General features: G+C 37.2%; 3 protein-coding genes across 3 annotated transcripts; 1 reads left to right on the plus strand and 2 right to left on the minus strand.

The window, feature by feature from the left end:
• Window positions 1-668: 668 nt before the first annotated feature.
• On the minus strand, window positions 669-3,668 carry GCK72_013116 (uncharacterized protein; the record flags this gene model as incomplete). Its single annotated transcript, XM_053729655.1, has 6 exons — window positions 669-861; window positions 1,077-1,172; window positions 2,589-2,961; window positions 3,007-3,117; window positions 3,161-3,470; window positions 3,528-3,668. 6 exons carry the CDS (start codon window positions 3,666-3,668, stop codon window positions 669-671), a joined length of 1,224 nt encoding a protein of 407 aa, XP_053584427.1.
• Window positions 3,669-8,554: 4,886 nt separating this feature from the next.
• Window positions 8,555-17,397, plus strand: GCK72_013117 (uncharacterized protein; the record flags this gene model as incomplete). The annotated part of the gene is made up of 7 exons (XM_053729656.1): window positions 8,555-8,761; window positions 8,925-8,987; window positions 9,032-9,112; window positions 13,462-13,608; window positions 15,332-15,481; window positions 16,811-17,182; window positions 17,233-17,397. The coding sequence occupies 7 exons, from the start codon at window positions 8,555-8,557 to the stop codon at window positions 17,395-17,397; spliced, it is 1,185 nt and encodes a 394-aa protein (XP_053584428.1).
• Window positions 17,398-18,368: 971 nt separating this feature from the next.
• On the minus strand, window positions 18,369-18,733 carry GCK72_013118 (uncharacterized protein; the record flags this gene model as incomplete). Its single annotated transcript, XM_053729657.1, has 2 exons — window positions 18,369-18,431; window positions 18,476-18,733. 2 exons carry the CDS (start codon window positions 18,731-18,733, stop codon window positions 18,369-18,371), a joined length of 321 nt encoding a protein of 106 aa, XP_053584429.1.
• Window positions 18,734-23,609: the final 4,876 nt, after the last annotated feature.

A 23,609-nucleotide genomic window follows, 5' to 3' on the forward strand; every position in this document is an offset into this window, starting at 1 on the left:
TTTCAACCATCGTGATTGAAAAAAGAGCAGTTCAATCGTTATTACAAAGATAAAAAAGGAAGACACTTGTAGATTTATGAAAACAGCAGTAAATATTATTATATTTTTTCCCAGAAAGCCTGAACTTAAAATAGAAGAAACGAGAAACTTGTTTCTAATTTTCTTCCTGAGACATTCCATTAGTAAATCACATCCTTGACAGCCCTCCAAAGAAGATTCGAATTTCAGCTCAAAACACAAAGTGCATCTGGTCATTTCTCATTCTTTCCCTTCTTCTCTTTATCTCATTTTCAGGGGAAACAAAGAACAAAAAGGTCAACTCACTTTTCCAGTATTGCAGTCTTCGAACCCATCCTTTGTGCTTTTTCCGAGTCGATTTGGGGAAATTGAAGATTGGGGAAAGTTAAGCGTCAAGAGTGAGAATGAATTGAAACCGATTTGTTTAGATGTAGTGGAGAAACAGAAATGAGATGCAAAATGAAAACCACATGAAAAAAACAACAGAGTTTCACCAATTTATTTGAGAAAAAGAAGTAAAGAAAATTGAGATTTTGAGATTTTGAGTTTTATCTAGTGGATTTTTTTCATTTTTTCTGTTTCTTCAAGGTGACTCAATATTAAGTTCTATTTATTTCTCATTATTGATCATGTTGGAAACGAAAATATATTCAATCACTTTTCAGTTTGGCTGCTGAAGACAACATGAATCTGATGAAACTGAAAGTTTGCTTCGTGATGAGAAACAATACAAATGAGATCAAAAACAAAGAAATCGATCCAACAAAAGCAATATCAATCAGAAAATACTCAATGAATGACATGTGTCGAGAGTATGGATCCAGTGACGGCAGACGCCCGAACCTGAAAAAAATTGTGTTTAGAGCCAATTTTGGAGATAATTTGTTAGGTTTCACGATGTCGTAAAATATCTCCAACGTTCAGTAAAATATTTAATAACGCCCGGTTGCCAAATAAGTATAACTAAATTCAGAAACGGTATTCTAAAAGATCGGGGTTCAAAACGAGGCTCAATTTCTGTACTGGGACCCGATACCTGGCAAATATACCCAACTCACCGTGCTGCAAACTCCGCATGTCTCACTAATAGTTCTTTTGGTTTCACCGGCTGGTTAGCGAACTGTAATGCAAGAGTTTCAGAGGCCAATCGGTATCTGAAATTGTAAAAAACATTTTTCAGTCGAATTGCTTTCTTTGAAAGAGACTCACTTTTGGCATCGCGGTGGTTGGTTCAAACTCCACGGGGTAAGGATCTCCTTTCAGATCTCGGAAATTTCGGTTATAGAAGTCCACTGTGTCTCCTGAATTTGTATGCAAACGAAACGATTCCGGAGTCAGTCGTTCTTTTTTTTTGAGGTTTACAAAGTTGGAGCTGCCCTTTCGAGAAATGAATATTCTCGATTCCTTTAGAGAAGGTAGTAGAGTCATCTGATTCATATTTCCAGATAAATGTGACTTCTGGAAAAGTGGCCATGGCTCTTGCTAGAGCTTTTCTGAAATACTAGTTATAGATATTTACAAGGGAACCCCAAGACCATGCAAATGCTTTTTTTTGCTGAAACTTTCAGGATAGATTAAAAATGGTCTAAATAGATGTTCCTGAGATTTTTGAAATCCGCCCGACACTTTCAGCCGAGTTATGAGCTCTCAAAGTTTTGCTCGGATTTCTTTTGGTCTTGGGGTTCCCTTGTTAGTGACTTACACACCAATGTAAAGTTCGGGACATTTGAGAACTAGACATTTTGAAACCGAAAAAAGTAGTTTTCAAAAATTTTCTTTACGAACAGTCTGGTATTTAAATTTTCCGAAGCCATAACCAGTGTGTGTTTTCGAAAGATTTTCGAAAAATTTTCCGTAAGATTTTTCGGAAAATTTTTCGAAGAATCTTCGAAAATTCTTCGAAAAATTTATTTCGAAAAATTTTCGAAAAACCCTTCGAAAAATCTTTCGAAAAATTTTTCGAAAAATTTTTCGAAGAATTTTCGAAAGAAATTTTTCGAAGATTTTTCGAAGATTTTTCGAAAAATTTTCGAAGAATTTTCGAAAAATTGAGGGGTGATCGGAAATTTTGGGAAAAATCTGGAAACAGGGATTTCGGTTATGGATGAACAGTTTTCAGTTCCGGAGCACATTTGTATTATCGGACACGTTTTGCACCAATAAAATTTTAATTTGAGTCATTTTTAGTGAATAAACAAGTCAACTGGCAAGGAACTTATGCGAGGGCGGACACAAATGTACTCCGGAACTCTAAAATGCCCATCCATGAGCGAAATTCTTGTTTCCAGATGTTTTCCGAAATTTTCAGAATCTTCTAGAAACTTCCAGAAACTTCCAAAGATTTTTCGAAAATTCTTCGAAAAATTTTCGAAAAATTCTTCGAAAAATTTTCGAAAAATCTCGAAAATTTTCGAAAAATTTTCGAAAAATCTTCGAAAGATCCAAATATTTTTCGAAGAGTTTTCGAAAAATTTTCGAAAATTTTTTTCGAAAAATCTTTCGAAAAATCTTTCGATTACAACGTTTTTCGAAAAAAAAAATTTCGAAAGCACACACTGGCCATAACTCACTTATACTCCAATGGCATATCCTTTGACAACATAAAAGAACCAAAGGAAATCAAAACTGTCTTTGATCTCATGTTCAGAATCCGATCCCACTCTTCATCCACTTTCATATTTCTCAACTTCGCCATCTCCACTGAAATCCCACCAATTTGAACATTTTTCTCCAGTGTTGGCCGTGGATAATCAATGTATGAATTGGAATTTGTGAAAATAAAAGAGCTCAGAGGCTCCAAGGAAGCCATCTCAATGAAGGAGTACGGTGGACGGAAAGATTTGAATTCTCGTTTTGGAAGGAATGTGTTCATGATCGGAATACTGATTGAATTGATAAGTCGCTCACTGAAACTCATTCTATCAGAGAACTCAGATATCGGAACTGAAAAAAAATAGACAATTATCAGAGTTTTTGAGTATAACAAACATGGAATGGCACTTGGCATGAATGGCTCTCCGATCGAATACAACAAGCTATTGTCGAATGCAATGGAAGTCGAAGGAATGAAGGTTTCGATTTGAAGGTAGTCTAGGACACCTGGAATGTCAATAGAGCGCATTTCACCTAATCAAAAACTCACTATAAGCAGGTGGCACGATATTTTCGAATATCATCACATCGAAATTTTCTTCTTTGAGTTTATCTAACAGCTCTAAGTTCTCCTCGAGCACTTTAGTAAGCTCCACAAACATCTCGAAAAACGTGTCAATCATTGGTAAGATCTCGTATATCGATGAGTCTTGTTTCCAGAATTTCGAAGGGTCACTCATTTGAAATTTGTCTCCAATCAGAGCAAGTTTCTCACTTGGCTCCAAGTGAATCACATTTTTGGTACTTCTCACGTAGTTGATTTTCTCATACTTTCTGGTGACGGTTGGTGTGAAAAATGTCTGAATTTTTTCAGTTATTGTTCAAATCTCTGATAGTGAGATTTGTTCAAAACGTACCACATTATGTCCTGCATCGGAGAGAGTGTCTGCAATCTTCGCAAAGAAAGTTGTGTGACTATGACCGAATAATGGACAGAATACTAGAAAGTTGTAAGAGAAAGTTAAAGGGAAAGTCAACAGGAAAGTTACATACTTCATGGTAAAGAATCACAGGTTTCGAATGTATCTTCTCAGTATCTAGATCCCTATCTTATTTCACGCGGGAGTGATTAATGAGTGTGACGCCAACCACCGTGAAACAACACCACACTTCACAAAGTTTTCCAAGCAAAGAACAGAAAACTAAACACTTTTTTTTCGATACTGTGGTTTTTCATTCGTTGTGTTTTTATTGAGACGAAAAAATTCAAAGGAACACAATAAACCGGAAACCGATTTGTTTAGATGAAGATATGAAACAGAAACAAGAGGAGAAAACGGATTCGTCAACCAAGATCGTTTCTCTGTTTCATCCGAAAAAGATGGGTTGATCACTTTTTGAAATCACTGATGGACTCCTTATTGTTAAATCAAATTACGGGATGAGAGGATGGGGGAGCTACATATATTTTTATTTTATTTACATAGCTCTCCATAATTTAACAAGGATCCTGAAAGAGAAACGTAAACAACGTTAAAGGAGGTGAGATCGCAAAAAAAATGTGATCGAAATTGTGATTGAGAAGCACCCACATTTATCACAGCCCCGAGTGGGCGGCTGCGTTCTCGGCCGTGTAGCTCACAATCAGCCGGTTGCGGTTTTGTACCCATGCGCGTTCGGTCATGTGTTCGGGTCCCACAGAGGAATCACTTACCGAATTTTTAGCCAACATTTTTTTTTGAGTTCTCACCTCCTTTAAGCTCTCTGATACAGTGCACATAATAACGTACGATCTAACCAGGGACAAGCGGCAATGCCGTTGCCGCGTGTTGCAGACTTTTTTTTGACAATGTTTGTTGCAGTTTTTTTCTAAATCTGTTTAATTTTCAAGCTGAATTCGACAGAAGTGATACAAAAATCGATATTTCTTGCTTTTCTAAAAGAATTTTTTGAATATTTCTCAAAAAATATGGGAAAATACTCTCATTTAGTCAGAAGGGCTGTTGAAAATCGCGGCCGGCCGTGAAGGGCCGCGGCTTTTTCTTAAAAATCTCAAAAAAGCCGCGGCAATCTAGCATATCAACTGAAAACATGACTTGATATGCTTTTGACTTTTTGATACAAATCTGACAACCAGGGTTCGACCCCACCTCGTGGCAAAACTTTTTTGTTTCTTGTTTTTGACTTTTTGGTACCAATCTGACAACCAGGGTTCGATCCCCACTCGTGCCAAACCTTTTTTTTTGTTTTTGACTTTTTGGTACCAATCTGACAACCAGGGTTCGATCCCCACTCGTGCCAAACCTTTTTTCATTTCATTTCTTGCTTTTTGGTACCATTCTGAAACCATTAAAAAAAACACATTTTTAGATTACAAGTGTCTCTTTTCAGAACAGTCCTTCTCCGAAAAAGCAACTTTGGTCTTCAGATTTTTACCAAAAACCAAAAATGAAATGAAAAACAGCAAAAAAGTTTTGGCACGGGTGGGGATCGAACCCCGGTTGTTAGATTGGTACCAAAAGGTCAAAAACAAAAACAAAAAAAGTTTTGGCACGGGTGGGGATCGAACCCCGGTTGTTAGATTGGTACCAAAATGTCAAAAACAAAAAAAAAAGTTTTGGCATGAGTGGGGATCGAACCCCGGTTGTTAGATTTGTATCAAAAGGTCAAAGTTCAATTTTCCAAAAGTTCAATTTTTCACAGTTAACAACTGCGCTCCATCGAAATGCCCCTGAGAAATGTCTCTTTTTCTCTGCGTCTCTCAATTTCGCACACTATTTTCTTCGGTTTCGGTAGAGCGCGGTTGTAAGACGCGTGTTGGGCTAATAGATCTAGCCAAAATCCATATTTAGCCAACTATTGAGAATCAAAAATAAACTTCACGTTTCTTTACTCCATTTTCTTTTCTTGCGGAAAAATCTGAAAAAACTGAAAAAGAAACCCGTGAACTTTCATAAAATTTCAGAGAAAAATGGAATATTTTTCACTTGAACTGACGTCAAGGCCTACTCTACTTTTCCAAATTCTTCCATTCTCTTCCAAAAGATCCACGTCTCAATCAGTTCTTAATTTCTATCCATTCTGAAGCTCCCCTTCGTTATCAAATCGCTCGGTAAAGCCCCTATTTCTTGAGTCGGTAAGGATTAGTCAGCGGTCCTGATTTTATTAAAAGTTCTCTTCTTTCAGACTCCACAATTCTCATCATTTTCAACTCGTTCGCCAACTACCTTCTGATATCACAGGTACTGTAAATGAAAAAAAAATCGGTGGAAAACGGCGAAAAATAAGATGTTGCCATGTAACTCTCAAAGTCTTGAAATCGTTGTCTCGCCCATCTTCCAAATTTTCCTCGATTGCCCATTCCCTCATCCCATGACCCTCTTCATATTTAGCAGAATATCTCTACAGTAGTCTTCCCTCGCTTTCTCTAGTCTCTTCACTTTCGGAATAAAGATACGATAGTTCTATGTTTATTGTGTTTTTCCATCAGGAAACAGAACTGCACCATTAGTAGGAAGCAGATATCATGCTTTCATATGAAATACAACCTTAAAGTTATGATCTAGATACTTTGTCTAGTTGTTGATAATCCAACATTCCATAAAGATCCCTCAAATTAGTTCAACCCGTTTTCCCTTTCACATGGTTGATAACACTTGAGATCTCAGTAAGAAAAGTACTGAAAATTCGACTCCGCCCCTTTTAATCTACTGAATATATTGATTGAAAACAAAAAATACATTGTGTAGAAATCGGGTCAGTTTGAGCCAATTTTGGTTGACTTTGGGTTGAAAGATAACGATTTTCAATAATTTAATCGGGATCGCCAATTTTGAGTCGTTACCAGCAAGTTTTGACTGAATTCCAGTGAGACTGAATACTTTCAAGGTCTGAATTTAGTTATTCTTGACATATAATAGAATAGTTGCAACTTTTTTCGTGTCATTGTGTTGAAAATTCTCATTTAAGACGTTTATTTCTCATTGAATACCCAAAAATGAAAGCTTTAGTGTATTTGTTGTATGTTTCTGACACATTTCTATACAGTTTCAGATATTCTGTGAGAAAAGGTAGGGAAATTAGAAAAAAATCGGTGGAAAAGTGTGAGAATAAAGATGTTGGGATGTCACTCTCACAAGGGAAGTACACGACGAACCGAGTTGAACTTTTTCTATAAATTCGACCATAGGTAATTTCGACCCTCCAAATCTGCAATTAAAATTTGCAAAATGTTCCCGTGGACCAAGTTATGAGCCGTCAAACTTTTCCTATGGTTAAGCATTTTACAACGAGACTCACGATCTGCCGAATTGTCTGCCACAACCTAACCCCACATTTCCCAACCATCGGTGGCGCAGCGGTTGTGGGCGCGTGTAGTGGTCGAGAGGCTGTGGGTTCGTTCCTCCATGCTTTTCCAATAATTTTTGTATTTTTTCCAGCCATCACAAAAGACGTGTGACTGGTTTTTTCTTCTTTATTTCAAGCATACATACCTGTAATCATCAAAATGAAGCACTTTATGTGAAAAACAGTAACTTTTTTTTGAGTTCAACTTCGAAGTCGGCCTCTGTGACTGCGCAAAAATTTGAAGAAGTTCAAAAAAAAGTTATTGTTTTTTGTACCCCAAGTATAGTCATCCGTCACGCCATGGCGGATCGCTGAGCTACTGGTAGCATTGTTTATCGGTCGTGTGATCTCACTTTGTTTCAAAAATCAACCATTAAGACATATATAGAAAATGGTAAACATATACTTGTGGAATGTTTTCTCAAAATTCCATCTCTACCACAACTTCTGTAATGTTCCGCAACATTGCCACTCATCGGTTCTTAAGCCGTCATTGGTATTTTGGCGGTTCTCGAAAGTTTGAATTCCCACCAAATTTTAAATTTTCTGGAAGTTTCTGGAATTTTGCGGAAGATTTGAATTCCCCTCGGAACTCAAATTTTCTATAAGCTTCTGGAACTTTTCGGAAAAATCAAATTCCCGCCTCTCTGGAAGTTTCCGAAAGTTTCTAGAAAATTCTGGAAAAATCTAGAAACTTCCGGATCTTCTGTAAACCTCCGGAATTTTCTCGAATTTTCTGGATGGTTCTGGAAGGCACCGGAGAAGGTTGGAAACTTCTATAAATTTCTAGATTTTTCTGAAAGTTTCCAGATGTATCTGGAAGTTTCTAGAATTTTTTGAAACATTTTGAAAACTTCTGGAAATTTCGGAATGCTGCTGCCAATTGGGCTCTCATTCTTTGGAGTTTTGTCCTAATGTGCCAAGGGTGTCACTGCCAAAGTATGGGTTCACTATTTTCAGTTTGAACCTCCTTTCCCAATTTTCGGGTTACTGTACCTACAGTACCTTTTTAGGATTATGGCAGCGGAAAATCTGCGAAATGCTTCAAGAGAAAGCAACAGCATTACCGAGTAAACGAATTTATCAAACTACTTGAGCAGGGAGGATCTAAACCTTCTAAGATATTGAGTTTCGACTGTTAACGTTTAAAACTATGTAACTACCGTAATCCTACAGTAACCGGTCCATTTTTTTTGGTGTCATGCTGACGGGTCAAGGTTGTTACCACTCCAGTCTCGTCTCCCCTTTTTCGTTTTGGAACCCTTTTACAATTTTCGGGTTACGGTAGCTACCGTAATCTGGTACCCGGGGTCCAAAAAATTGAAGCACTCGGAGGTTTATGACAGAGAAAAAAGGTTATACAGAGAGACCTCTCGAAGTTGGTCATTTTTAACTAAACATTTTCAACTGCGCTGCACCGAAATTCCCATGAAAAATATCTCTTTTCTCTCTGAGTCTCTCAAGTTCGCACACAATTTTCATCGATTTCGGTAGAGCGGGGGTTGTAATATTTCGGTAGAGCGGGGGTTGTAGTGTCGTGCTAATCATTATATCCAGACTTGTCAAAAATCTCCACCGACATCCGATTTTTTTTAGAATGGGATCGTCAGCATCGAAAACAGTGGATGAGAAGAAAATTTCTCAAAACGAAAAAGGTTTAGTGGTTAATATCTCCTCAGGAGGATCGGTCAACATCACTGGAAACGATATCCGTTTAACGTCGAATGGTGAATCCACGTCGAATGGTGAATCCACGTCGAATGGTGAATCCACGTCGAATGGTGAAGAAACAGCTTCGAAGATAGTGAGTGCTAGTTATCGAAAAATCATCTAGTTTAAAACTCTTCTGTAATTGAAACAATTAGAAATCGAGCACAAAATCAGGGGGCCTTGCAGACTGTCTCTGAAGTCTCTAAACTTGTTAATTAGTTAATTATCTGTATGGCTGATTACATCATCCATTTCAGTCATCGTCCTACGCAATCAACCGGGAGAAGAATCGAAAAAGAATCCAACTGAAGACAAAAAGGGTTAGATTTACATTGTTGTATTCCACTAAAATTACCAGATTCAGAAAAATCGTCGAGACGTTCGTCCTTCTGTTCGAGACGTTCGTCCTTCTGTTGTGCGCAGCTCGAATCAGCAGCCACTCACGGTAAGTGGATTCATTCACACTCAGAAAGTCATGAGCTATCTGCCGACCGCTGCCAGGCAAAGGGAGCACCTCTGTGGGCGGCCTATCAGTAAGCTACCAGCGCTCGATTTTTCGATTTTTGAGTAGCGGTTCCCTTCTATTCTGGGTCTTATTTTAGAATATTCCCTAAAAACATTACATAATTCTAGCAGATCCTCTGCTATTCTCCGCTCCTTGGGTCTTTGTGTAATATCTGAAACATCCTAAAACTTTCATTCCATCGTTCTTTCTTCCCTTTTTTCAACCATTTAGGCACTTTCTCCTTTCTCGATAATTTCTTAAGTTTTTCACCATGTAGTTCTGTCAATACTGTAAAAACTCAAAATAGCTCAAAATGCAGTACTAATATACGATTAAACCGAAAAAATTAAATTGAAGTTACTGTTTTCCGGCAAATTGTTCTATTAGTACACAAAAAGAGTTATATTAGTGATCAAAGTACTCCTCTGACTGGACGTGAATTACGGCAGAATTAAAAGTTTCAGTGAAAATCAACTCTTTTTTGACTCGAAAATGATTATCGTGGCTGATTTTCCGTTTTTTCGGCTCCAGTTGAAAATTTTGAGACAAACGTTTGAACTGTTATGCAAAACTGATGAAATTAAACGTTTTCCGAATTATTTTTCAGAAAAAATGAGAAAGTAATTCGAAGTTTAGCTAAATTCTCTCAAAACAAAAGATTTAACCCATAGATTTTACTTGTTTCCGATATATTTTTTTGAAAAAAGTCGGATTGCGAGCGATAAGTCAGAGTTTCCGGCGAAATTAGAAGAGTGTTCGACTAAACAAGCCAATTTTAGCAGATGGCATGGCAGAAATGTTTAAATTCGTTGAAATTCGTCAAAGTAAATAGTCAGAAATTGTCATCGAAAATCATGCATTATGCGGTTTTTTTATCGCTCGCCTCTGATTGTTTCTAATTCTTCGAAAACTAACTTACCTTACTTACCGATCTACCTGAAAACGGATTGAGCTTTCGATTAGAACTAGAAATAACCAAATTAGTAGTAGGGAACAGTTCCCCAGTTTTTTAACTTCTCAACTTTTGCTACGCGCAGCTATTTTCCTTTAAAATCGTTTTTTACGCATCATTTCGCGATTTCAAAAAAATAGTTCTACCGTTGTTCAATTTCTCAGAAAAACACTAAATATCGAAAGGTTTTGGTGAAAAACATAAGAAACAAACGAGAAAACGGGGGAAAAAATCAATTTCAAAACTTCAGCGAGGCCGTAGTGCCTGCGTCTCTTCTCTCTAATCCGTGTCAATGGATCGTGGTTGCATTATTTCTCTAAAATTTAGTTTTGACACGATGAAAACTCGAAAAAGATAAATATAGATGAATACTTGAACTTAAATGACAATTTGAGATAAGGTTTGCAAGAAATAGAATGAGTAAATGCTTTTAACGCAATCGGGCAAAGTTACATTGTTACACGAACCCTCTCATTCACAACGGCTACTGTCCGTTTGGATTCATACCGTATAAAGAAGAATTGCACAATTCCAAAGTATGAACGAGTTCAGAATTAACCGAAAAACTACTTCATTGATTTTGGGATGAAATAAATTATCTCCGAAACGTTGGAAGTCTTCTCCAAAGGAGTTCGGGTTACGGTATCTTCACTCCAAGAGTACATTTCTAACCAGTTTTACAAATTTGAAAATCGGTCCATAGTTATCGAAAACCTATAAACCCGTTTTCAAACTGGTTCATGTACAACTTTAACGGTGAAATTAGAGATCGAAACTGGATTTTTAGTTTCCGAAAAACAACGAATTCTCTTATCTCTCCCTTTTTGTCTTGAATTTAGTAGGTTTTTAATATACACATTCAGTAGGTTCGAGACTCCTATATCTGATAATCTTTACTATTAACAAACACCAGATTCTGTATGTTTGTCTGTGGTTCGCCGATCCTACCGCCCTTCCTACTGAACCGATTTTCTTCAAATTTGGACCAAAAGATCAGAAATTTCCACCACTCGATGCCCGTCTTTTTCTTTTTTCAAAATTCTCAAAATGACGCCTTCTGAGCCAAAAACACTGATAAAGCATAGGGGAATGAAAAACGGAAAAAGTGGCGTGAAACTGTCGGCCTAAGCGTCGTCATTTCTTTCCTTTCTTCGGCTTGCATTTTCCGTCGCCGCATGGTTAGTGTTGACGTGTCGGCGCGTCCGATCTGGCAAGTTATGCGGCGTTGACTACAGTTAGTCTTTAGTTCGATCCCTGGAGCGAAGCAAGATTTTTTAAATTTTTTTGTTGACATTTACATTCGGAAAAAAGAGGTTTCCGAACATGTCGTCTGTTTCCAATGAGAAAAAAATACGGGCCGCGTTCTAAAAAGAGATGACGTGAATGATGTTTTGGTATCATAGGATTCAGAAAAATAGATGATTCCAACCGTGTCGTTTTTCTTCCAGGCTGATCAAAATCATACAAATACGGGCAGTTTTCTGGAGACAGCTAAAAGGGGATTGTGGATATGGGTCCACATTTTTTAAAGTATTAATAGCCAATCTAACTAGCATTTACCGTCTTCTTCTTCTTACCACGGTTTTAGATCAGCCTACTTTTTCGTGTAAAATACAGTGAAAAGCGGAAGTTTCGTGAAGTCCAGACATGGGGCCACGTAAATCCCATTCTTCTGAACTGCTGATAACTATCATTTTCCTATTCCCTTCATGGCGTCATTGCCTCTACTGTTCCTGCCGACAATTTAGTGAATGATTATGGTGCTGTTTCTCAAGTTTCCGGTGAAAGTGTGCTCCATCGCTCAGAATGAGATGGGAAATTGAAGCTCGGAGGAGTTGATGGGATACCGGACATTCAACGCATGGCACAATAGTCGGTGAAGAAAAACGACGAAAAGAAGACTTCGGGCTGAATTTTTGCATATCAACTAATCTTTTGGTCCTCTACAAGGCCGCCTGAAGAAGCGAAAATTTTCCATGACTGAGAACAGAGATATAAAATCGCCCAACGGCCTTTTTGGCAGGCTTGGCTCGGATTCAGATATGAGCGTAAAGCTTGGCGGAATGGATGAGATTGAGGACGAGATGATGACACAGGAGTCAGTGTGGAAACGAGATTAAAAAAACGCATAAACTCGCTTTAGAGAGAAAAACAGATCAACTTTTACTGACTTCAGAAAAATAAAGCTGCTGATTCAAATCGCATGGTAGCCAAACGAAAAGCTGATAGTCAGGATGACACAAAATTGAGGTTGAAAATCATGGCAACTGATACAGCAGTCCGACTATCTCTACAGTCTGACACTGAGAAGTCGAACAGCAACAGAACCAACAGTAAAAATTGGAAACAGCAGTGAAAAAAGTCAGAAGATGATATAGAAGGGCTTCAGTAGCTTTCCGGGAAGCTACCAGACGATCGCCCGATGTTGTGACGGCGAGAAGAAAGGTGCTCTTTTCGGAGTAGCTGCTACTGATGTACAACCAGATCTTTACTACACCAGAAGGATGGATCAAATTTGTTCATATTGCGAGGGGCTATACTTCAAAGCTATGTTCGACTTTCAAATGGGGAAGGCCGGTGCGTTCAAGAACCCGATCTGTCAAATTCGGCAATGTTGACTGTAGTTAGTTGGATCAAGCCCATGTTGGGACGTGAAATATTTTTTCTTATATTCTGATATAGAAAAAAAAAAGATTCCAAACGTGTCCTCCGTTTCCGGATTCCGAACATGTCGTCCGTTTTCGGATTAATTACGATTTACTGTAACACCTAGAAGGGTGGTGTTAAGAAGGAGGTTTAGTCGCCGTTAGGCGACGTGAACCGACTGGTTTCTTATTTATCACCAGCCTGTCTCCCCCGCATTCGGCGGTTGAGCCGACTGGTCTCTCTTCATTCACGTAGTCATTGTCTTTCGAGTGTGCCCACATGGCCGAGTGATCTAAAGCGGCTGTCGCTGTCCAAAGCACGCCAGTTCGGTTTTGCCCACTGACTCAGTTTCTCTTCTCTTTCCAAAACCGCTGCGGACAGGGCCTCAGACAAACAGACAAACACCACTTGCTCACGATAAATCAAAGTGAACCTATGCAAACGCGCTCTTTTGAGAAAAATCGCTTACCTAAATTTTTTTGTTTAAACTGAAAATCTTTGTCAAAAAATAGTTTTAAGGATAAATATAATCGAGAAAGGCCAATTTTTTGAAAAAACAAAAAATATCAAAAAATTGCAATTTAGGCGTCAAATAATATTACCAAAATGTAGTCTCAACAAAGCGCGTTTGCATAGGTTACGATTGAATTATCGTGCACTTGTCTTTTATATATAAGAATGATTTTTCCAGAGTACTCCTCGCCAATTGAATCCTCCCCGTCACCCCTACAATTTCGCCGACTACTCCCATATGGAGTATCGTGAACACTTTCTTGGCGGACGTGGACCGACATTTGTAGGGGACTCATCCAGCTACAACAACGATAACGGAACAAACGTATGATTTAAAATAGACTAGAATGAATATCTCGTCCTTTTGCGATGCGATGGTTCAATAGACTTCGCTCTTTCAATAATACATCTATTAGATGACTTTTAACAGTTGAATACAATTGATGAGGGGAACGATCGTGGGTCACACGAGTCGTTCGGGTGTAAGGTGAAAAGTGAGAAAGAAGCGGGAGAGGGTCAAGCTAAGGAAATAGGGGCGTGATTAGAGGGGTGTAAGATACAAAGAATTAATGTTACAAATGCCCAAGAGGCACCCTGGGGCGACGGGTGCTGAAAGGTCATACAAACAGAGAATGACTCATGTCAAAAGTTAGGAAAGGAGACATTTGAATCATTTGAATTATAAAAGGAAGAAATATAAAACAATAGGAAAAAGGAAATAAGAAATTCAAATAATAACAATAATCAACCGGTTGAGTACTCGAATGCGAGTACATGATTACTGAATTGTCTTTTCATTACTTGTATTTTCTTTAAAACTAGATAAAGTCTCTTATCTCTTTTAGAATAGTTTTTTCGGCCTCTTCTCGATAATATTAATTTAAGTTTTGAGCGAAAATTCAGATTCTATTCATTCTCTACGAATCGTCATAAGCAAACATATCATAATTTAAGATCATTTCGAGATGAATCGTTTTCCCGAAAAAAAAATCTCTCAAAAGTAGGGATGTTAAAAATGCGTTTTACGGTAACCTTCGCCTTTTTCATTTCCGCTGGCGGCGATAATCGCCGCTTCAATTTCTTGCGAAGGCAACCTTCGCCTTTTTCATTTCCGGCGAAGGCCGCCTTTGCCTGTTATTAAAACGGCAATTTTTGACGCGTTTCATTTCCCAGTGTAAAAAATTCTGTTTTTTTTCAAATTTTGTGTAGAATTTAATTTCAAAAAGCGGCAAAAATTGCTTGCCGAGAAATGAAGAGCGGTAATGAAAACCGCAAGAAAAAAACTAAACTGGCGAAAATCGCCTGCCTTGGAAATGAATACGGTATTTTTCGCCGTATTGGAAAATGAAGAAGGCGAAGGCGCCCCGCAACATCCCTACTTAAAAGATATGAACTTTCGCCATTTTTGGTTGAAATTGTCCAACTTTGAGAGTGTGTTATGATGATTCTGATTGTCACATTCAGTAGGTTTTTAATGAATCATACAGATCAAGAGTGGAGCTACATTTTTGTGGTTGACAGCTTTTTTGTACGGAGACTCCCTAGAGAGTTATGATAGTTTTAAGCGGACAGCTCAAAAATCGCACTATTTTGCACTGAAAATGGTCGATTTGAGGAGGAAATTACTCTGTCGATAAGTAACTCTCTAGGGAGTGTCCGTACAAAAAAGTTACCAACTACAAAAATGAAGCTCTACTTTTGATCTGTAGGATTCATCAAAAATCTACTGAATGTGACAATCAGAATCATCATAACACACTTTCAAAGTTGGACAATTACAACTGAAAACGGTCAAAATCCATGACTTTTTGACCGGTACTGTAAGTCCCAAACTTTTGAGATTAGAGGAGCAATTCCAACTTTGAATGTTTCCATGCTCAAAAAAAAATACTTCGCTCTCATTCTAGGTAAATTTTTTAACTAGCTCCGATTTTCTTGAATTTAAGAATCTCTCAAAATCGAGGGATTATTTGAAATTTGCAAAAAAAAAGACATTTTCATTTGGAGAGAGACTCCTTTATTTATTTTCTCAACAATTATTTTTCCAGCCTCTTCCGAATCGCTCCAGTGGGCACCAATACGATCTTTCGGACATATCTCTAGAAATTGAGAATCCACGTGAAAACGAAGATCCTAATAGAAACGAGCAAGGAAAACATGCATCGGACATATACAGTGGAATCAGCAAATGTACGCCAGTAAATTATTTGTAAATAAACTATAAAAGTTTCACCAACCTTTGTCTTCCATTACTTGCTAACATCTTTCCAATTTGATGTAGGAAGTAATGAATTGAGCAGAGAGTCTGAAAAATGACTGCTTTTAATTACATGCGTCTCGGTGTAACAGCTTTTAGCATAGTGTCGATAGATATTAGAAATGTAGATCAAACCTAGAGCTTCAATTTTGTAGTTGACAACTATTTTGTTCAAATCCTTTCTAAAAAGTTATGGTTCATCAATTTATGCAGTTTCAAAATACCATTATTTTCCACTGAAAATGGTGTGTCATCTTCCAAAATGCTTTGTTTCATCTACCATTCACACAAAAATGAATATTTTCAGACTTGTCAAAAATCGGGCCGGGCCGGGCTGTAATTTTGCTCGGCTCGGCTCGGCCCGGCCTGGATTCAAAAATTGGTACTCATTTTTTTACAAAATTTTCTGAAAATTTTCAAAAAGTTAGCGTAAAAATGCTTAAATTAACATACGTATTCACCTTTTGATTGAATTTTGAGTTTTTATTCAAAAACTACTCCTTTTCAAAAAAATTTAAAAAAAAAACATTTTTTTCTGATTTCGGCCCGGCCCGTGACAAGTCTGGGTATTTTAAAACATTAAGTAACACTGTGATACACTCTCCTTACTAATCGTCCTCTGCGAGCATATCATCATATGAGATCATTTTGAGATCAATTGGTTTTATCGAAAATCACAAAAACAAACAAGTTTCCATCAGCTCTGAGATCTCTAAATCTGACATTTTTACAAATTTTCCCAAAAAAGTGGAGTTTCGAGAATATTTCCAGTTGATGACGTCATTGAGATACAGTACCGTGCAGTAATATATACAATTTGTCTTTTTTCAGTTGAGAATGATCAACTATGAGAGGGTGTTACAGTATTCCTGATTGTCCCACAAAATTATGCACAAATAATACAGATCAAAAGTAGAGCTTCATTTTTGTAGTTGACAGCTTTTTGTACGGAGACTCCCTAGAGAGTTAGGTCATTTTAAGTAGACAGCTCAAAAATCGTTGTCAACTACAACAATGAAGCTCCACCTTTGTTCTGTATGGTTTGAACATAATTTATTTTGTGGGACAATCAGTAATACCGTAATACCCTCTCAAAGTTGTTTATTTTCAACTGAAAATTGCCAAATTGTGTATCTTACTGGACGATACTGTTAGGTGATATATTCCTTAAGAGCAACAAAAATGAGAGTGACTACAATATATAATTAATCTCAAACTTAATACTTTTCTGCAACGGGGAAGAGACTTTTCCACAAATACATGTTTATAGACAACCGATAATCCTACAACGAATCACAATTCATTGTATTATGATGTTGAAGAAGAGAACCGTGCTGATGTGAATGAGAATTCCAGTTCAAGAAGAGTGACAACAGCAGACATGGAAAATACGAGAAGAATACAAAGTTCGTCGTTCCCGAAATCGTGGATTTTGAGAAATGATCCGAATTCTACTTTGAAAAACAATGCTCTCCGGCAGCTCCAACTTTGTCAACCTCAAAAAAAAGAAAGACTGACGACGGACACGATTCAACTAGGTACAAATTCGAGCAATCCAATGACCTTCTTCTACCGAAATTTTCGAGATTTGATAGGAAATCCTTACCCTGTGGATTTTGGACCAACAAACGGGTGGCCAAAAGTGGGTCTTTTTTGAAGAAAAAAGCGGTCTCTATAACGTTGATATTTCAGATGCGTTGCTATAATATAGTTGCCATCGGTGCGTCTACATTTCCACATACTTGGCTTCTACTCCAAGACAGAAATTGTCACGAAATACGTTATTTGACAAAAGTCAACGTTCCAAATTGGAGAAAGTTTCTCACTGAAGACGACGAGCAAAACGACGAAGAGTAAAGTTGAATGGGATATTAAGTGTGAATTTTATTGTAATGAATCGTGTTTTCTTTTTCATTGTTTTTCTTTTCAAAAGTGTCGTTAAGATTGTAAAACTAACACTTTTTATAGCTTTCACAACACCCAAAATCTTTACTATTAACAAACACCAGATTCTGTATGTTTGTCCGTATGTCGCCGATCCTACCGCCCTCCTTACTGAACCGATTTTCTTCAAGTTTGGACCAAAAGATCAGAAATTTTCTCTTAATGATGCCCGTCTTTTTCTTTTTTCAAAATTCTCAAAATTACGCCTTCTGAGCCAAAAACACTGATAAAGCATGGGGAATGAAAAACGGAAAAAGTGGCGTGAAACTGTCGGCCTAAGCGTCGTCATTTCTTTCCTTTCTTTGACTTGCGTTTTCCGTGGCCGCATGTCCACAGGCAAACCGCTCCGGATGAAATTTGGTCCAAACGCGGATGAACACTCGGTGTCAAAACGATACCAAAAAAGACATCAAATTTGGTCCTAATTTGGACCAATTTTCATCCTCGGCGGTCGACAGCGGAAAATTTGGGCAGGGGTTCCCCGGATCAAAATTTTCTGGTTCTAGTAGAATTAATGACCTGTAATGTAAACACAAAAAATGAAGCATATTACATAGAATTATTATTCTTACTCGTCTAAATGGTTCACAGGAAATTCACAAGAAATAATTAGCATGAGGCTAGATGATAAAAAATGAAATATTGAAGGGAAGGGGATATCACATATTTGTGTAGTCACCGTACGCATGAATTGTCGACTGTCCATTTTCTTCGTCGTTGTAGAATGGATCCATTTCGTCTGGCGAGAGAGAATTTGATTCGACGAGTAGCAGTCCTTCATTAGATCAGAAATTCGGTGAACTGAAAACTTTTCCATTACTTTTCAGTCAGGGACTTATAATGATTGGATTGGATATTACGTTAATAGGTGATCTTTGAATTCCTCAGCAGTAGCTTGACACGATCCTTTGCCGTGCTCTTGATTGAATTCCATTCGTCTCTTCTCTCTGAAACTTCCCAAATTACTACATGATTAATGAATAGTACTCACAAAAAAGAGTAGATGGTGCTGGTTATCGTGGATGCTTAGCTGCAATAGGGGGCTGGGGTTGAACTCAGTGGTGCGCCCTTCTGCAACCAGGGCGACCACAGGTGGTTCGCGATGGATGCTATATGGGGCATATTCTAAATGGAAGCATATAACCTCCCATATGCTCGCATAAAACGATGTGCTTCGCGCGCGGAAGTGATATGCTTCGAGGCGTGGTGCTTGTGGCACGGATCCTGCGTGCTTCCATATAGCTCGCATATAGGATCCATGTTTTCACCGTAAACCTGAAACTTGCAACGACACTCCGCCATTACACCATGGCGTGCTGTTTATCGTAATTGAAACTGCATTTTTTTTCAAAGACATTTTCATAATTTTCTCCGTTTTCGAAGATTTTCATGCACTTTTTGTCGAATTTTGCTGAAAACAAATTACGACTAAATAAAAATTAATTTTTAATTAATGTCCGAAAAGTATAATTTTAATTTTCAAGCTGAATCGCGATTTTTTAGGGAAAGCTCAATGAAATGAAATAAAATGATATCTTATTCAAATGAAAGTAAGAGCGTCTTTATTTTTCTTACTTCGGATTGGCTATAATAATTATTTTTAGATGGAAAAAGGTAAGACGGTAAGTTTTTGTCAAGACGAAGTAAGAAAAGTAAGAAGCTCATCACTGTGTTATACGGTTTTCGGAAAACATTCATTTCGTTGATCAGGTGATTTAAACTTTTTTGATTCATTTCTGTTTTTTTGGTAAGAAATGGAATGAAAGAAAAGGAACGGAAAAATAAGTTATAGCTTTCTGTGCTTTCTCTAAAACTATTCGTGTTTTTGTTACTGAAAGTATAGTCGTAATTTGTTTTCAATAAAAATTGAAAACGGAGAAAATGAATATGTCAAAAAGAATAGAGCTGAACAGACTCAGAATGGAATAGCAAAGTAGCAACACGTTATAATGGGTTGAATTAGTGGGCGAGGGCATCGTACGAGCTGTCGGTAGACATGATAAACGGCAAGAATAACACGGATCGCGCGTGGGTCATATATGCTCCCCGCTGCACCACATGCTTCCATATACCAGGCATATAACTAGCACATAAGTTTCCTATGACTCCCATATTCGACACCGCGCGAACGCACAATGCTTCCATCGCGAACCACCTGTGACCGCACCCTCTCACTACCACTGCGCCATTTTCGCTGTTTTTTCTAATGTGAAAAGGAAAGTTAAGAGAGGGATGCCGCGTGAACAAAATGAGGCTTGGATTTCCAGAATTTTCAGATCGAGTTTTCTAGCCAATGAGAAGAACTCTGCAAATTCTGACAACGCCATTCAATTGAGAACATTCGAAAGTATATGTGTGCCAAGTTTCAGCAAATTCCTAACCGGTGTATGAAAAAGGTTCCCTTGTCAGGTCAAAAAAACATTGTTGCAATTACATCGTTCTTAGTTTTTAGAAAAAAAACTCCCTGATATTCAGAAAGGTAGAATCACTATTCAAATAAAAAATTAGAGAAGTTCTAAATTTGATGAAATGGGAAAAATAGATTCTCCGTTTTACGAAGTCCTCATGTGTTGACTGAGAATTCGGATTTTGTTGCTTTGCTGTATCACGTAGTTCGAAATTAGAGTTATTCGATTGTCATTAACCGTTTTTTGATATCTTTCACAGTCTTCATGATACTGCCAAAAAAGGGGGTTTTCCAGTTCATTAAAATCCTTTCTTTTGGAATAAGTAAGACATCTAATGTTCTAAATTCATAACAGTGACATCCGAATCATGTCAGGTAATAGAAAACTCAACTGAAACATAAAATAATGTTGAAATCCCTCTGTGAGAGTAAGTCAGACAGGATTAATATCCTACATCCCCTCTTTGCTTCGCGGACCAATTAGCGAGTGGACTCTATGTGCATTTCTCGTTCTAATCCATCACAGAAAGGGAAAGTACGGCAGCACTTTGTTACTCATGACAACCGATGTTTTAGTGGGGTTTCATAAAATTGAGAGGAGCTTTTTGGACAAGAGAAGTTCGAAAGATGAGTAACGGGAACGTCATATGTCCAATGAGTCATTCAGCAATTAACTATTAAAAACTGGTGGTTGAAACAGTACATGGCATTGTCAGTGCTTATGACACTGGAAAAAGTGACATTGAGAAATTACTGTTCTTCAAACTCATTAAACCTTGTCATTTTTTTAAACAGTTAATGATTTAATAGGCTCGGCTCTATTGATTTTCCACCATGACCAAATCTCAACTTATTCAGTTTTACCTAGTTTATAACTAAGCTGATAAAACTTCAAACTAATACTGACAAAAATGAAACACCAATCAGTAACTCTGTCAAGTGATGACCAAATTTTTAAAACCAATACAAACCAACCAGGAATTATCATAAACGAGCGTATTAAATTTCAAGCGAACGCGCATTCTTAATTCATAAATGAAAAACGTCTTTCCTTCCTAACCACCCTTTTTGATTTATTGCTCGTTGTTGCTCGGAAAAATTTTCTCTGTTTCATTGAAGTGATGTTAGCAGAGGTGGATGTTTCTATTCGTTTTTGTTGGTAAATGCTTTGGAATTAAACAAAAAAAAAACTTCGAAATGAATTCCCGCAACTTTTCCTCTAAATCTTGGTATCTGATTTAAAATATTCTGTTTTGAACATACAATGAGAGAAGATTTGGGTAACTCACATAATCAGGTCGATCTAGTCTACTGTTCTATCGCTGAAAGTACGTTTGATTCAAATTTGTTTCTCGTTGTTTCTGGAGGAGGTGTTTCGGTCAAATCGCGTGCACCCCTCAGAAAACTTTGTCACTTTGACCAGACAGGTACCCGTACACCTAATTACAGTGCATGGTTAAGAAAATGTGTTTATGAAACATTGACCAGCCCTAAAATCTAAAGATTGGCATGCCCTACCCCACATTGTCGCGTTTATCAGTTGAGCACATAAAATTCAAAAAAAGTTCTTGGAAAATATCGTCGCGAACTCTAGTAAAAAATTTTTACAGTTTTAGTAAAATAAGAAAGTGCTGCAACGGTATCAATTTTAATCGAACTTGATTAAAAAGATTCTCAAACTCAAAAACGATTGAAATTGTTATTATGACTTTGAATAATAAGTAATTTTTGATTCGGAATTTTTTGAGTGATGAAAAACAAATCTATTCTGGCATCACCATTGTGAATTCAATGCCACAAACTATAACTACTCTGGAAAACAGTAGTATTTTGTGCAAAAAAGGGATCTAGATAACAAAAATGAACGCTCGAACGGAAAAAATAAAGAAAATTCAAATCCGGCCAAAAAAGATGAGACTTGCAGATAAAAGACTCAATTTCTGAATTCCTCTTCTCTTTTTTGTCGCCACCAAAACAGAAAACAGACAAAGAAAAGAAGAGAAAAACTTCTCATTTTCCCCCCGTTTTGAACTCTCTTACCTCTCAATTATCTTCCCTAATCCCCCAAGGGAAATACTTCGGAAAAAAAGAAAAAAAAACGAGAAATAATTAGAAATTCCTCACCTTTTTTCCGGCTTTCTTCACCCAATCCAACTGCATTTTTTGTGTTGATTTAGACGAATTTGAGCTAAATTTCGAGCGATTCGATTTTTGTCCTGAATTCAGACAATTCTCTTGATCGGGATCATCGGATTCTCTGAAAAGGTTTATTGATTTTTATTTTTGTTAGTAAGTTTCAAGGAAAAAAGAGTAGTTGAATGGGAGAATAAGATGTCCGACTTTTTATGATCTACACCCAGAATTATATTGTCTCTTCTTCCTTATTTTTGGGTTGACGAGTTTCGAAAGAAGGGGGAGGAGAGGGGAGACTTCTGGGAGTAGTAGTAGTAAAATTGAGAAAAGATGATTATTATTTTTGACATGTATATGGAATAGAAGGTTTCCAGTTTGTATCAATTTAGTCATAGTTGTCAAGGTCCGAGAATACGCGATAAAATTCAAAATTCATATTTTTCTTGAAAAAAGTCAAACTACGCTTCAAAATTAGAAGAAACTTCGAAACATCTTCAAATTGTTCACATTTTTAATGATAAATTTTTAAAATTTTTTTAAGCCGGTCCGGGCGTGAACAAGTAAGGATTTAGTTTCTGTTTCAGAGAGTCAAAATTACAGGTAAATGAAATTTAATTAGTACGGGTGTTGTAAAGAAATTGTTTTTCTTGACTTTGGTGTTTGAGGACTAGGAGCTCTCGTCGTTAATCTAGAACCACACACTCTATTAGTGGTAATAGATTTCGACACTAAGTAAACTACTAAAAAAGGTTTTTGGAGACATTTTATTAAAGAAACTTTACCGACGCTTCAAAATAAATCGGTTTTTTGTTTGCTTTCGTTCGATGTCAGACAGTAAACGTATTGGTTTGCTGTTACAAGAAGGCGTTAACACAGTAGCTTGAAACAATAATCTCTATTCAGATTCCATTTTTTGTTCTCAAGTTACGTAATTGCCATGAGATTTGAATTTATTTATTGAAAGAAGGGCACTTGCCACTTATACTTTAGATCTAAACACATTATCATAATTACCAATCAGCTGGAACAGTGAAGAAAAAATGGAAGAAGATAGCCCGAAACATTTCATAAAACTGTATCAAAATCAGCAACTGTTAACTCTTTGAGGAAAAAATGGATGGGTTAATAACTTGAAATCGAATGGTTTTAGAAATGCAGTGTGAATAAGCTCATTTACGATTAAACATATAAAAAATTTGAAACAGAAAAATGTGTCAACATAATTCTATCTTGGTTGGAGCATTGTTGTCTTCAATAATTTTGTTGGATTATTTCTCTGTTATGAGGATGGATTAATACTCACAGTGGAAACTAGAAGATAGTTCCTGGAGGCCATTTTTCTAATTTGTAACGAAACATGAATTGCTCCCTAGTTACAGAACTACCAAGTAGTGTTTCAGAAACTCGAAATTTTAATAGTTTAGGAATTCCATTTGGATAGTTATTGATAAGAATTGTGTGTGAGAACTTCAATAACCATTTTGTAGGAACGAAAATCCAAACTATTCTTTTCTGTTATTCGAAAAGTGAAAGTAGAAGTTGAAACAGAATAACCGGTGGTAGTTAATATTGTTACTGGTATAGG

This window comes from Caenorhabditis remanei, chromosome IV (genome assembly GCF_010183535.1).
Source record: "Caenorhabditis remanei strain PX506 chromosome IV, whole genome shotgun sequence".
NCBI lineage: Eukaryota > Metazoa > Nematoda > Chromadorea > Rhabditida > Rhabditidae > Caenorhabditis > Caenorhabditis remanei.